At 47.2% G+C, this 14,539-nt stretch overlaps 1 protein-coding gene across 4 annotated transcripts in view; it reads right to left on the bottom strand.

The window, feature by feature from the left end:
- Positions 1 to 14,539, bottom strand: part of igf2bp2a (insulin-like growth factor 2 mRNA binding protein 2a) — a 103,273-nt gene that overhangs the window by 66,912 nt on the left and 21,822 nt on the right. For all 4 annotated transcript variants that reach the window (XM_084179554.1, XM_084179555.1, XM_084179552.1 and 1 more), the window contains exon 4: positions 4,151 to 4,202. In XM_084179554.1, coding sequence (XP_084035680.1) covers positions 4,151 to 4,202 — 52 coding nt within the window. The remainder of the gene's footprint in view (positions 1 to 4,150; positions 4,203 to 14,539) is intronic.

Genomic DNA, 14,539 nt, shown 5'->3' with positions numbered 1-14,539 from the left:
ACAGGTTTTTTACATGGACGATACATTGGAGATAATATAAGGCAAGTACTGGAAACAATAGAACACTATGAAAAATCTGGGAAACCAGGCCTGGTATTCATAGCCGACTTTGAAAAGGCATTTGATAAAGTACGACTGGAGTTTATATATAAATGCCTGGAGAATTTCAATTAAGGAGAATCTCTTATAAAATGGGTTAAAATCATGTGTAGTAACCCTAGGTGTAAAATAGTAAATAATGGCTATTTCTCAGAAAGAGGAGAGAAACAAGGTTGTCCACTATCGGCATATCTATTTATTATGGCCATCGAAATGTTAGCTATTAAAATCAGATCCAACAATAATATCAAGGGATTAGAAATCCTGGGCTTAAAAACAAAGGTACACTGATGATTCATGTTTTCTTTCAAATCCACAACTTGAATCCCTCCACAGCCTCATAGAGGATCTAGATACATGTTCTAACCTCTGGATTACAACCAAATTATGAAAAATATTGGATCACTAAAAAATACAATTTTTACATTACCATGTAGTTTACCAATAAAATGGTCTGATGGTGATGTGGATATACTCGGAATACATATCCCAAATGAAATAAATGATTTCACTCCAATAAATTTTTATAGAAAGTTAGCAAAAATAGATAAGATCTTGCTACTATGGAAAGGTAAATACCTGTCTATTTGTGGAAAAATCACCCTGATTAATTATTTTGTATTACCCCAGTTTACCTATTTGCTTATGGTCTTGCCTACACCTAGCGAACAGTTTTTTTTAATTAAATGAGAAACAAATATTCAATTTGATTTGGAATGGCAAGCCAGACAAAATTAAACAGGCCTATTTATATAATGAATATGAATTCGGAGGACAGAAATTATTACATATTAAAGCATTAGACCTATCATTAAAAGCTTCAGTCATACAAAAGTTATACTTAAATCCGAACTGGTTCTCTAGCAAATTAGTCAGATTGTCTCACCCAATGTTCAAGAATGGCCTTTTCCCCTTTATTCAGATTACAACCTCTCACTTTCAGTTATTTGAAAAGGAAATCTCCCAAATATTACTATTTCTAAAACAAGCCATAGAAAGTTGGTTGCAATTTCAATTTAATCCTCCAGAAACGACAGAACAAATAATGCAACAAATATTGTGGTTAAACTCAAATATACTAATTGATAAAAAAAACATTATTTTTTGAAACAATGTTTTAAAAAGGTATAATCTTTGTAAATGATATCATCGGTAGGACTGGTGGAGTTATGTCGCACATGCAGCTAACAAAAACATATGGAAATGTCTGCTCTACCCAAAATTACAACAAAATAATTGCAGCATTACCGCAAAAATGGAAGAGGAAAGTGGAAGGGGGAAAAAGTAAGGAACTTGTCTGTCTGCCCTGCATTAAAGAACATAATTGGTTAAAGAAAATTGTGATAAATAAAAAAGTATGCCAGTTTCATTTAAGGACCAAAGGTTGACAGCCGTCCCATATAGATTGCAAAATAGTTGGGAAGAGATTTTTCACATACCGATTCCATGGCATAGTGTTTATGAACTGATACGCAAAACGCCGGATTCAAAACTTTAACTCAATTTAAATTATTATACAAAATTCTTGCTACCAATGGAATGTTATTTATATGGGGGATACAATCTTCCCAGCTCTGCAGATTTTGCTGCGAAGAGACAGAATCATTAGATCATTTGTTTTGGTACTGTCCATTTGTAGCTTGTTTTTGGCCACAGGTCCAGGAATGGCTGAAGGATTGCAATATTTACCTGGAGCTATCCCTGCAGATAGCACTACTGGGTGATCTAAAAAGTCATAGTCAATCGATCAATAATATAATATTACTTTAAGCAAAAAAAAAAAATATATATTTACAATCTGTAGAAACAATGAGAATAGAAGGGTTCAGAACTTTTGTGAAACATCACAGTACAATTGAAAAATATATGGCAAATAGAAATCCAATATGGATGGTGTTAAGAGATAGATGGGAGGTGTTGAATGGAGCTGAAGGATGGGACTAATAACAACTAACAACAACTAATAACAACAAGATAGCTAATGTAAAGCATACTGTTATAGGTTGAGAGCTTTTGTGAAAGAGCACAGTTAGAAAGATATGGCATATAGAAGCAAACCAGATGGACATCATGAAAATGATCGGAGAGGTTGAGGGTAGAGGAAGTTCAGGAGTAAAAACAAACAAAATAGAATGATTGTAAAATTGACTGTGTCCATAAAATGTATATAGTATGTATAAGCTGGAAGTAGAGGTGGTAGAGGTAGTGGTAGAGGTAGTGGTAGTGGTAGAGGTAGTGGTAGTGGTAGTGGTAGAGGTAGTGGTAGAGGTAGAGGTAGAGGTAGAGGTAGTGGTAGAGGTAGAGGTAGAGGTAGTGGTAGTGGTAGTGGTACAGGTAGTGGTAGAGGTAGTGGTAGAGGTAGTGGTAGAGGTAGTGGTAGAGGTAGAGGTAGTGGTAGTGGTAGAGGTAGTGGTAGTGGTAGAGGTAGAGGTAGTGGTAGTGGTAGTGGTAGAGGTAGAGGTAGTGGTAGTGGTAGTGGTAGAGGTAGTGGTAGTGGTAGAGGTAGTGGTAGTGGTAGAGGTAGTGATAGAGGTAGAGGTAGAGGTAGAGGTAGTGGTAGAGGTAGTGGTAGAGGTAGTGGTAGAGGTAGTGGTAGAGGTAGTGGTAGTGGTAGAGGTAGTGGTAGTGGTAGTGGTAGTGGTAGAGGTAGTGGTAGTGGTAGTGGTAGAGGTAGTGGTAGTGGTAGAGGTAGAGGTAGAGGTAGTGGTAGAGGTAGTGGTAGAGGTAGTGGTAGAGGTAGAGGTAGAGGTAGTGGTAGAGGTAGTGGTAGTGGTAGTGGTAGAGGTAGAGGTAGTGGTAGTGGTAGTGGTAGAGGTAGAGGTAGTGGTAGTGGTAGTGGTAGAGGTAGTGGTAGAGGTAGTGGTAGTGGTAGTGGTAGTGGTAGAGGTAGAGGTAGAGGTAGAGGTAGAGGTAGTGGTAGTGGTAGAGGTAGTGGTAGTGGTAGAGGTAGTGGTAGTGGTAGTGGTAGAGGTAGAGGTAGTGGTAGTGGTAGTGGTAGAGGTAGAGGTAGTGGTAGTGGTAGAGGTAGTGGTAGAGGTAGTGGTAGTGGTAGAGGTAGTGGTAGAGGTAGTGGTAGTGGTAGTGGTAGAGGTAGAGGTAGAGGTAGAGGTAGAGGTAGTGGTAGTGGTAGCGGTAGCGGTAGCGGTAGAGGTAGTGGTAGTGGTAGTGGTAGAGGTAGAGGTAGTGGTAGTGGTAGAGGTAGAGGTAGAGGTAGAGGTAGTGGTAGTGGTAGCGGTAGCGGTAGCGGTAGCGGTAGAGGTAGTGGTAGTGGTAGTGGTAGAGGTAGAGGTAGTGGTAGTGGTAGTGGTAGAGGTAGAGGTAGAGGTAGAGGTAGAGGTAGTGGTAGAGGTAGTGGTAGAGGTAGTGGTAGAGGTAGTGGTAGTGGTAGTGGTAGTGGTAGTGGTAGTGGTAGTGGTAGTAACAAGCGTGATTCATCACTCCAGAGAATGTGTTTCCACTGCTCTAGAGTCCAATGGCGGCGAGCTTTACACCACTCCAGCTTTACACCACTCCAGCTTTACACCACTCCAGCTTTACACCACTCCAGCTTTACACCACTCTAGCTTTACACTACTCCAGCTTTACACTACTCCAGCTTTACACCACTCCAGCTTTACACCACTCCAGCTTTACACCACTCCAGGTGGTTCTGTGAGCTTGTGTGGCCTACCACTTTGCGTCTCTGCCGTTGTTGCTCCTAGATGTTTCCACTTAACAATAACAGCACTTACAGTCGACAGGGGCAGCTCTAGCAGGGCAGAAATTTGACGAACTGACTTGTTGGAAAGCTGGCATCTTATGACGGTGCCACGTTGAAAGTCACTGAGCTCTTCAGTAAGGCCATTCTATTGCCAATGTTTGTCTATGGGATTGCATGGCTGTGTGCTCGATTTTATACACTTGTCAGCAACGGGTGTGGCTGAAATAACCAAATCCACTAATTTGAAGGGGTTTTGTGTATTTTAAAAAGCATATGTATAATATCTGAGAAAAAAAAACAGTTGAAGAGATTGTAATGATATAAGAGATATCATGTATTGTAATGTCTCACCTTGTTCCACGTTTTCTATAGTACCATACTGAGCTAGAAGGCCGTCCAAAACCTGAGGGAAAGACAGAACACAATCAATTACACACACACAGTTACTGTTAGTCCTGGGTTACGGCTGAGTTACTGTTAGTCCTGGGTTACGGCTGAGTTACTGTTAGTCCTGGGTTACGGCTGAGTTACTGTTAGTCCTGGGTTACGGCTGAGTTACTGTTAGTCCTGGGTTACGGCTGAGTTACTGTTAGTCCTGGGTTACGGCTGAGTTACTGTTAGTCCTGGGTTACGGCTGAGTTACTGTTAGTCCTGGGTTACGGCTGAGTTACTGTTAGTCCTGGGTTACGGCTGAGTTACTGTTAGTCCTGGGTTACGGCTGAGTTACTGTTAGTCCTGGGTTACGGCTGAGTTACTGTTAGTCCTGGGTTACGGCTGAGTTACTGTTAGTCCTGGGTTACGGCTGAGTTACTGTTAGTCCTGGGTTACGGCTGAGTTACTGTTAGTCCTGGGTTACGGCTGAGTTACTGTTAGTCCTGGGTTACGGCTGAGTTACTGTTAGTCCTGGGTTACGGCTGAGTTACTGTTAGTCCTGGGATACGGCTGAGTTACTGTTAGTCCTGGGTTACGGCTGAGTTACTGTTAGTCCTGGGTTACGGCTGAGTTACTGTTAGTCCTGGGTTACGACTGAGTTACTGTTAGTCCTGGGTTACGGCTGAGTAACTGTTAGTCCTGGGTTACGGCTGAGTTACTGTTAGTCCTGGGTTACGGCCTAGTTACTGTTAGTCCTGGGTTATGGCTGAGTTACTGTTAGTCCTGGGTTACGGCCGAGTTACTGTTAGTCCTGGGTTACGGCTGAGTTACTGTTAGTCCTGGGTTACGGCTGAGTTACTGTTAGTCCTGGGTTACGGCTGAGTTACTGTTAGTCCTGGGTTACGGCTGAGTTACTGTTAGTCCTGGGTTACGGCTGAGTTACTGTTAGTCCTGGGTTACGGCTGAGTTACTGTTAGTCCTGGGTTACGGCTGAGTTACTGTTAGTCCTGGGTTACGGCTGAGTTACTGTTAGTCCTGGGTTACGGCTGAGTTAATGTTAGTCCTGGGATACGGCTGAGTTACTGTTAGTCCTGGGTTACGGCTGAGTTACTGTTAGTCCTGGGTTACGGCCGAGTTACTGTTAGTCCTGGGTTACGGCCGAGTTACTGTTAGTCCTGGGTTACGGCCGAGTTACTGTTAGTCCTGGGTTACGGCCTAGTTACTGTTAGTCCTGGGTTACGGCCGAGTTACTGTTAGTCCTGGGTTACGGCCGAGTTACTGTTAGTCCTGGGTTACGGCTGAGTTACTGTTAGTCCTGGGTGACTGTCCATTCTGCTGGGTTAGTGTTACTGTCCGTTCTGCTGGGCTGATGTCATGATGTCAGAGAGAGCATAGCTCCCTGCTCCCTGCTGCTATGGCCAGTGTTTTCCACCAGCCAGCCAGGCTCCCCCGAGCTGGGGGGGTGTTAAGATTTTTACTTGCCCGAACAAGCTCTATTTGTGGTCTCTGGTACATTCTAGATTGTATTTTTAACTATCAGAAAATACAGTGTTTTCAACTAGCACCGGCTGTCGGCTATACAGACGATTACAGTCATTTTCAGCCGGGTACTTTTTCCACTTAAATTAACTTGTCAGAAAAAGGTCTGCCAAGCCCTTTCCAGCTAGAATGAACAATATTCATCTTCTAGTGATCTATTGATAGGACAGGCACCGGTCAGTCACAAACTGAGCAGTGCCTGGGTGTGTGTGCTGTGGTTACAGTCTGGTCCCATCGCTGCAACTCCCCTACGGACTCAGGAGAGGCGAAGGTCGAGAGCCGTGCGTCCTCCGAAACACAACCCTGCCATGCCACACTGCTTCTTGACACACTGCTCGTTTAACCCGGAAGCCAGCCGAACCAATGTGTCGGAGGAAACACCGTACAAGGTACCCCTTCTATACCCCCCCTATACCTACACCATCCAACGGGCTACCGAAGTCAGCGTGCATGCACCCGGCCCACCACATGAGGTGCTAGAGCACGATGGGACATCCCGGCCGGCCAAACCCTCCCTTAACCCGGACGACGTTGGGCCAATTGTGTGTCGCCTCATGGGTCTCACGGTCGCGGCCGGCTGCGACAGCCTGTGACCACTGTGCCACTCGGGAGCATTCAAATTTCTAAACGGTGGGAAAGAGCATGAATTTGCATGTCCCATATCATGTGGTAACGATGAGTCGAAATCCACTTAGCCTATTGTTCTCTGGCACATTCATCTATTTTATTTTGTGTGCAGGGTCCGACATTAACGATGGCCCGCTGGGGCCAGTAAAAACAGTGTAGAGAAAGTGGATCTTGTCAGTTACTGTCCCGAATCCAGTTCAATATTTATCTGCTCTGTCGCAGTCTACCATTGAAGACTACATGCTTAAATGGCATGCCATTTGTATTTGAGCAATATGATTGGCCATTCATTCAAGCACCACCACGCTCCCGCCAATCAACTTCTCGAGCAATTGATGCCTTCACATGGCGGCCTTCAATCTACTAGCTGAGCTTATTTATTTTAGGGAAATTGATTTACAAAAGTAAACCTTCAATAGTGAACATACTATCAATATGCTGGCTACTGTTGATGGTCTGCTAAAAGAAAGCTACAAAAAGACAGCTAGCATTCATCTAGCCTACTGTAGCCATGTTTATCTCTTTGGGAACGTTTGTCTTAAAGGGGCAGCATCCTATTTTCTAATCTTCTCAAAATGACATACTTTAGAAACATAAATGAATGCAATTAATACAATGCAATTCTAAAAATTGAGTAATGACTTGCATTGCTGAATTATATTACACAGCTATTAAGACATATCATAATAACCGAATGTAGCCTTTTTTTTTTTTACTAAGTCGATGTCCGCAGAAATGACATTAGCATAATAATAAAAAATCCCCATCAGAATCTGTCTGTTTAAACGATATCAGGTTTTTTTACATGAGCTGCATCTCAATCCACTACATCTGCCAATGGCGGCCTTTCACAGGGGGATGGTGGCAGAGCTACTGCCGTGTTTGTCAAACCACAAGATATCCCCAAAATTGGTCTTCTCACAAAAACATCTGTAGTGTCCAAACGGTTTGACCTACAAACTAATATGACCACTCTATGGAAAGATGAGACTCTCACGAACACAATGGAGTTTCCCATTTTGCTTTACGAGGACTCGTCTGAAGTCGGTACAGCCAATCTGTCAACTTCTGTTTGTAGCGTACGAACAGTTTGGGCTACACACTAATATGACCCCTCTATGGAAAGGTGAGACTCTCACAAACATGTACATGTCAGTTGTCTTGAAAGGAAGTATATATGGAAGTAGTTTAGTGCCCAAAAAAAGGGGTTAAAGCCTCTCGAGTGGCACAGCGGTCTAAGGCAATGGATCGCAGTGCTTGAGGCGTCACTACAGACCCGGGTTCGAGCCCAGGCTGTGTCACAACTGGCCGTGACCGGGAGTCCCATAGGGCGGCGCACAATTGGCCCAGCGTCGTCCGGGTTAGGGGAGGGTTTAGCCGGAGGGGGGGCTTTACTTGGCTCATCCCTGTGACGGACCGGGCGCCTGCAGGCTGACTTCGGTCGCCAGTTGAACGGTGTTTCCTCCGACACATTGGTGCTTCCGGGTTAAGCGGCTGGGTGTTAAGAAGCGACTCGACCTTGGCCTCTCCCGAGCCCGTTGGGGAGTTGCACTAATGAGACAAGATTGCAATTGACTCAGAACAGGGCAGCACGGCTGGCCCTTGGATGTACACAGAGAGCTAACATGAATAATATGCATGTCAATCTCTCCTGGCTCAAAGTGGAGGAGAGATTGACTTCATCACTACTTGTGTTTGTGAGAGGTATTGACATGGTGAATGCACTGAGCTGTCTGTTTAAACTACTAGCACACAGCTCAGACACCCATGCATACCCCACAAGACATGCCACCAGAGGTCTCTTCACAGTCCCCAAGTCCAGAACAGACTATGGGAGGCGCACAGTACTACATAGAGCCATGACTACATGGAACTCTATTCCACATCAGGTAACTCATGCAAGCAGTAGAATCAGATTTAAAAAAACAGATATAAATACACCTTATGGAACAGCGGGGACTGTGAAGCAACACAAACATAGACACATGCACACACACACACGATAACATACGCACTATACACACACGTCCACATGGATTTTGTGTTGTAGATATGTGGTAGTAGAGTAGAGGCCTGATGAATGTATTGTAATGTTTTTAAAATGTATAACTGCCTTAACTTTGCTGGACCCCAGGAAGAGTACCTGCTGCCTTGGGATCCATAATAAATACAAATAGGATATCACGTTAAAGGGGTTAAATATGCTTTTTTTTATCAATACAAAAATGTTCTTACAGTATACAGTGCCTTCGGAAAGTATTCAGACCCCTTGACTTTTTCCACATTTTGTTAAGTTACAGCTTAACAAAATAGATTTTTTTAAAGGTCCTCAGCAATCTACACACAATACCCCATAACGACAAAGCAAAAACAGGTTTTTAGAAATATGTGCAAACGTATTGAAAATAAAAAACAGAAATACCTTATTTACATAAGTATTCAGACCCTTTGCTATGAGACTCGAAATTGAGCTCAGGTGCATCCTGTTTCCATTGATCATCCTTGAGATGAGTCCACCTGTGGTAAATTCAATTGATTGGACATGATTTGGAAAGGCACACACCTGTCTATATAAGGTCCCACAGTTGACAGTGCATGTCAGAGCAAAAACAAAGCCATGAGGTCGAAGGAATTGTCCGTAGAGCTCCGAGACAGGATTGTGTCGAGGCACAGATCTGGGGAAGGGTACCAAAAACGTTCTGCAGCATTGAAGGTCCCCAAGAACACAGTGGCTTCCATCATTCTTAAATGGAAGAAGTTTGGAGCCACCAAGACTCTTCCTAGAGCTGGCTGCCTGGCCAAACTGAGCGCTCAGGAACTCAGACTGGGGCGAAGGTATGCCTTCCAACAGAACAATGCAGGAGTGGCTTTGGGACAAGTCTCTGAATGTCCTTGAGTGGCCCAGCCAGAGCCCGGACTTGAACCCGATCTAACATCTCTGGAGAGACCTGAAAATAGCTATGCAGCAACGCTCCCCATCCAACCTGACAGAGCTTGAGAGGATCTGCAGAGAGGAATGGGAGAAACTCCCCAAATACAGGTGTGCCAAGCTTGTAGCGTCATACCCAAGAAGACCCGAGGCTGTAATCGCTGCCAAAGGTGCTTCAACAAGTACTGAGTAAAGGGTCTGAATACTTACATAAATGTCACCTGTTTTTAATTTGTAATAAATTAGCAAAACATTCCTGTTTTTGCTTTGTCATTATGGGGTATTGTGTGTAGCTTGATGAAGGGGATAATTTAAATAAAAATACATTTTAGAATAAGGCTGTAACCTACCAAAATGTGGGAAAAGTCAAAGGGTCTGAAAACTTTCCGAAGGCACTTAAAAAAAACTATGGGCTAATAGCAGTAAGGCCAAATTCAACGTTTCATCAAATATTTATTTTTATACCTAAAGGGGTCCTAAAATGCAAAATCAAATTGCTAAAGTATCCTTAGTATGACCATCACAAATGTACACTTTTACAGTGTTAGTTTCATCAGCTGTTGTACAATATGATATAAAAACAGGAATTTTGACTGCACTGGGCCTTTAAAGAATCCTGTAAGAGTCTGCTGATTTCCACAGTCTTCAAGCTTCCTTCTAAGAGACATTTTGCGGGAGAGAGCTTGGCAGACTTTTCTAAATAGCGAATTAAAAAGTAGTGGAAAAAGTACCCGCCTGAAAATGAGTCTAATTGGTAGCTGGCGCTAGTGGCGAACACTGTAGTGGAAAACTGGGTGACTGGGCTTTCTGAGTGGGCAGTGATGCTGACACACCACCACAGGGACACAGACTGTCCTAGCCCTCACCACACCACCACAGGGACACAGACTGTCCTAGCCCTCACCACAGGGACACAGACTGTCCTAGCCCTCACCACAGGGACACAGACTGTCCTAGCCCTCACCACAGGGACACAGACTGTCCTAGCACTCACCACAGGGACACAGGGACATAGACTGTCCTAGCCCTCACCACACCACCACAGGGACACAGACTGTCCTAGCCCTCACCACACCACCACAGGGACACAGACTGTCCTAGCCCTCACCACACCACCACAGGGACACAGACTGTCCTAGCCCTCACCACACCACCACAGGGACACAGACTGTCCTACCCTTCACCACAACACAGGGACACAGACTGTCCTAGCCCTCACCACACCACCACAGGGACACAGACTGTCCTAGCCCTCACCACACCACCACAGGGACACAGACTGTCCTAGCCCTCACCACACCACCACAGGGACACAGACTGTCCTAGCCCTCACCACACCACCACAGGGACACAGACTGTCCTACCCTTCACCACAACACAGGGACACAGACTGTCCTAGCCCTCACCACACCACCACAGGGACACAGACTGTCCTAGCCCTCACCACACCACCACAGGGACACAGACTGTCCTAGCCCTCACCACACCACCACAGGGACACAGACTGTCCTAGCCCTCACCACACCACCACAGGGACACAGACTGTCCTAGCCCTCACCACACCACCACAGGGACACAGACTGTCCTAGCCCTCACCACACCACCACAGGGACACAGACTGTCCTAGCCCTCACCACACCACCACAGGGACACAGACTGTCCTAGCCCTCACCACACCACCACAGGGACACAGACTGTCCTACCCTTCACCACAACACAGGGACACAGACTGTCCTAGCCCTCACCACACCACCACAGGGACACAGACTGTCCTAGCCTTCACCACAACACAGGAACACAGACTGTCCTAGCCTTCACCACACCACCATAGGAACACAGACTGTCCTAGCCTTCACCACACCACCACAGGGACACAGACTGTCCTAGCCCTCACCACACCACCACAGGGACACAGACTGTCCTAGCCCTCACCACACCACCACAGGGACACAGACTGTCCTACCCTTCACCACAACACAGGGACACAGACTGTCCTAGCCCTCACCACACCACCACAGGGACACAGACTGTCCTAGCCCTCACCACACCACCACAGGGACACAGACTGTCCTAGCCTTCACCACAACACAGGAACACAGACTGTCCTAGCCTTCACCACACCAACACAGGAACACAGACTGTCCTAGCCCTCACTACACCACCACAGGGACACAGACTGTCCTAGCCCTCACCACACCACCACAGGGACACAGACTGTCCTAGCCTTCACCACAACACAGGAACACAGACTGTCCTAGCCTTCACCACACCACAGGGACACAGACTGTCCTAGCCTTCACCACAACACCACAGGGACACAGACTGTCCTACCCTTCACCACAACACAGGGACACAGACTGTCCTAGCCCTCACCACACCACCACAGGGACACAGACTGTCCTACCCTTCACCACAACACAGGGACACAGACTGTCCTAGCCCTCACCACACCACCACAGGGACACAGACTGTCCTAGCCTTCACCACAACACAGGAACACAGACTGTCCTAGCCTTCACCACACCAACACAGGAACACAGACTGTCCTAGCCCTCACCACACCACCACAGGGACACAGACTGTCCTAGCCCTCACCACACCACCACAGGGACACAGACTGTCCTAGCCTTCACAACAACACAGGAACACAGACTGTCCTAGCCTTCACCACACCACAGGGACACAGACTGTCCTAGCCTTCACCACACCACAGGGACACAGACTGACCAATAAGCCACGGACAATCAGAACGAAACAGGTGGGGTTTCAGGGGGGGTCTCAAAGACACTCATGGGGGTTTCCACTGAAAGTTGACTAGCAACAAGACACTAGGTCCTAATAGACATCCACTGTAAGTGCCACTAAATTAGCCCCAGAAAAAACAAACCAAAATAAAAACCCACCAACTGGTAATATGGAGGTAACAGCAAGTGGAACAAAGCAAAGAGAGGAAACAAGATAAAAGGGTTTGTTTTTATCACACACAGAGGAGCAGCTAAACAGAGGCCTCTCATGGTCCCTGGAGCACAGGGCCAGCCAGGGTTAGGGTTATCCTGACCAACGAGGATGATTCCAATCAGGGCCAGCCAGGCTCAGCCAGGGTTAGGGTTATCCTGACCAACGAGGATGATTCCAATCAGGGCCAGCCGCTGTTAAAGACCAATCAGGGCCAGCCGCTGTTAAAGACCAATCAGGGCCAGCCGCTCTTAAAGACCAATCAGGGCCAGCCGCTCTTAAAGACCAATCAGGGCCAGCCGCTCTTAAAGACCAATCAGGGCCAGCCGCTCTTAAAGACCAATCAGGGCCAGCCGCTCTTAAAGACCAATCAGGGCCAGCCGCTCTTAAAGACCAATCAGGGCCAGCCGCTGTTAAAGACCAATCAGGGCCAGCCGCTCTTAAAGACCAATCAGGGCCAGCCGCTCTTAAAGACCAATCAGGGCCAGCCGCTCTTAAAGACCAATCAGGGCCAGCCGCTCTTAAAGACCAATCAGGGCCAGCCGCTCTTAAAGACCAATCAGGGCCAGCCGCTCTTAAAGACCAATCAGGGCCAGCCGCTCTTAAAGACCAATCAGGGCCAGCCGCTCTTAAAGACCAATCAGGGCCAGCCGCTCTTAAAGACCAATCAGGGCCAGCCGCTCTTAAAGACCAATCAGGGCCAGCCGCTCTTAAAGACCAATCAGGGCCAGCCGCTCTTAAAGACCAATCAGGGCCAGCCGCTCTTAAAGACCAATCAGGGCCAGCCGCTCTTAAAGACCAATCAGGGCCAGCCGCTGTTAAAGACCAATCAGGGCCAGCCGCTGTTAAAGACCAATCAGGGCCAGCCGCTGTTAAAGACAAATCAGGGCCAGCCGCTCTTAAAGACCAATCAGGGCCAGCCGCTCTTAAAGACCAATCAGGGCCAGCCGCTCTTAAAGACCAATCAGGGCCAGCCGCTCTTAAAGACCAATCAGGGCCAGCCGCTCTTAAAGACCAATCAGGGCCAGCCGCTCTTAAAGACCAATCAGGGCCAGCCGCTCTTAAAGACCAATCAGGGCCAGCCGCTCTTAAAGACCAATCAGGGCCAGCCGCTCTTAAAGACCAATCAGGGCCAGCCGCTGTTAAAGACCAATCAGGGCCAGCCGCTCTTAAAGACCAATCAGGGCCAGCCGCTCTTAAAGACCAATCAGGGCCAGCCGCTCTTAAAGACCAATCAGGGCCCGCCGCTCTTAAAGACCAATCAGGGCCAGCCGCTCTTAAAGACCAATCAGGGCCAGCCGCTCTTAAAGACCAATCAGGGCCAGCCGCTCTTAAAGACCAATCAGGGCCAGCCGCTGTTAAAGACCAATCAGGGCCAGCCGCTCTTAAAGACCAATCAGGGCCAGCCGCTCTTAAAGACCAATCAGGGCCAGCCGCTGTTAAAGACCAATCAGGGCCAGCCGCTCTTAAAGACCAATCAGGGCCAGCCGCTCTTAAAGACCAATCAGGGCCAGCCGCTCTTAAAGACCAATCAGGGCCAGCCGCTGTTAAAGACCAATCAGGGCCAGCCGCTGTTAAAGACCAATCAGGGCCAGCCGCTCTTAAAGACCAATCAGGGCCCGCCGCTCTTAAAGACCAATCAGGGCCAGCCGCTCTTAAAGACCAATCAGGGCCAGCCGCTCTTAAAGACCAATCAGGGCCAGCCGCTCTTAAAGACCAATCAGGGCCAGCCGCTGTTAAAGACCAATCAGGGCCAGCCGCTCTTAAAGACCAATCAGGGCCAGCCGCTCTTAAAGACCAATCAGGGCCAGCCGCTCTTAAAGACCAATCAGGGCCAGCCGCTCTTAAAGACCAATCAGGGCCAGCCGCTCTTAAAGACCAATCAGGGCCAGCCGCTCTTAAAGACCAATCAGGGCCAGCCGCTCTTAAAGACCAATCAGGGCCAGCCGCTCTTAAACTAAAGACTAAGGTCCTACACATCCTGACCAATCAGGGCCAGCCGCTCTTAAACTAAAGACTAAGGTCCTACACATCCTGACCAACGAGGATGATTCCAATCAGGGCCAGCCGCTCTTAAACTAAAGACTAAGGTCCTACACATCCTGACCAACGGGGGCCAGCCGCTCTTAAACTAAAGACTAAGGTCCTACACATCCTGACCAATCAGGGCCAGCCGCTCTTAAAGACCAATCAGGGCCAGCCGCTCTTAAAGACCAATCAGGGCCAGCCGCTGTTAAAGACCAATCAGGGCCAGCCGCTGTTAAAGACCAATCAGGGCCAGCCGCTCTTAAAGACCAATCAGGGCCAGCCGCTCTTAA

Source organism: Coregonus lavaretus, assembly GCF_964263955.1.
Source record: "Coregonus lavaretus genome assembly, chromosome: 16".
Lineage (NCBI taxonomy): Eukaryota > Metazoa > Chordata > Actinopteri > Salmoniformes > Salmonidae > Coregonus > Coregonus lavaretus.
The sequence above is the reverse complement of the archived record's forward strand: the minus strand, read 5'-3'. Positions and strand labels throughout refer to the sequence as shown.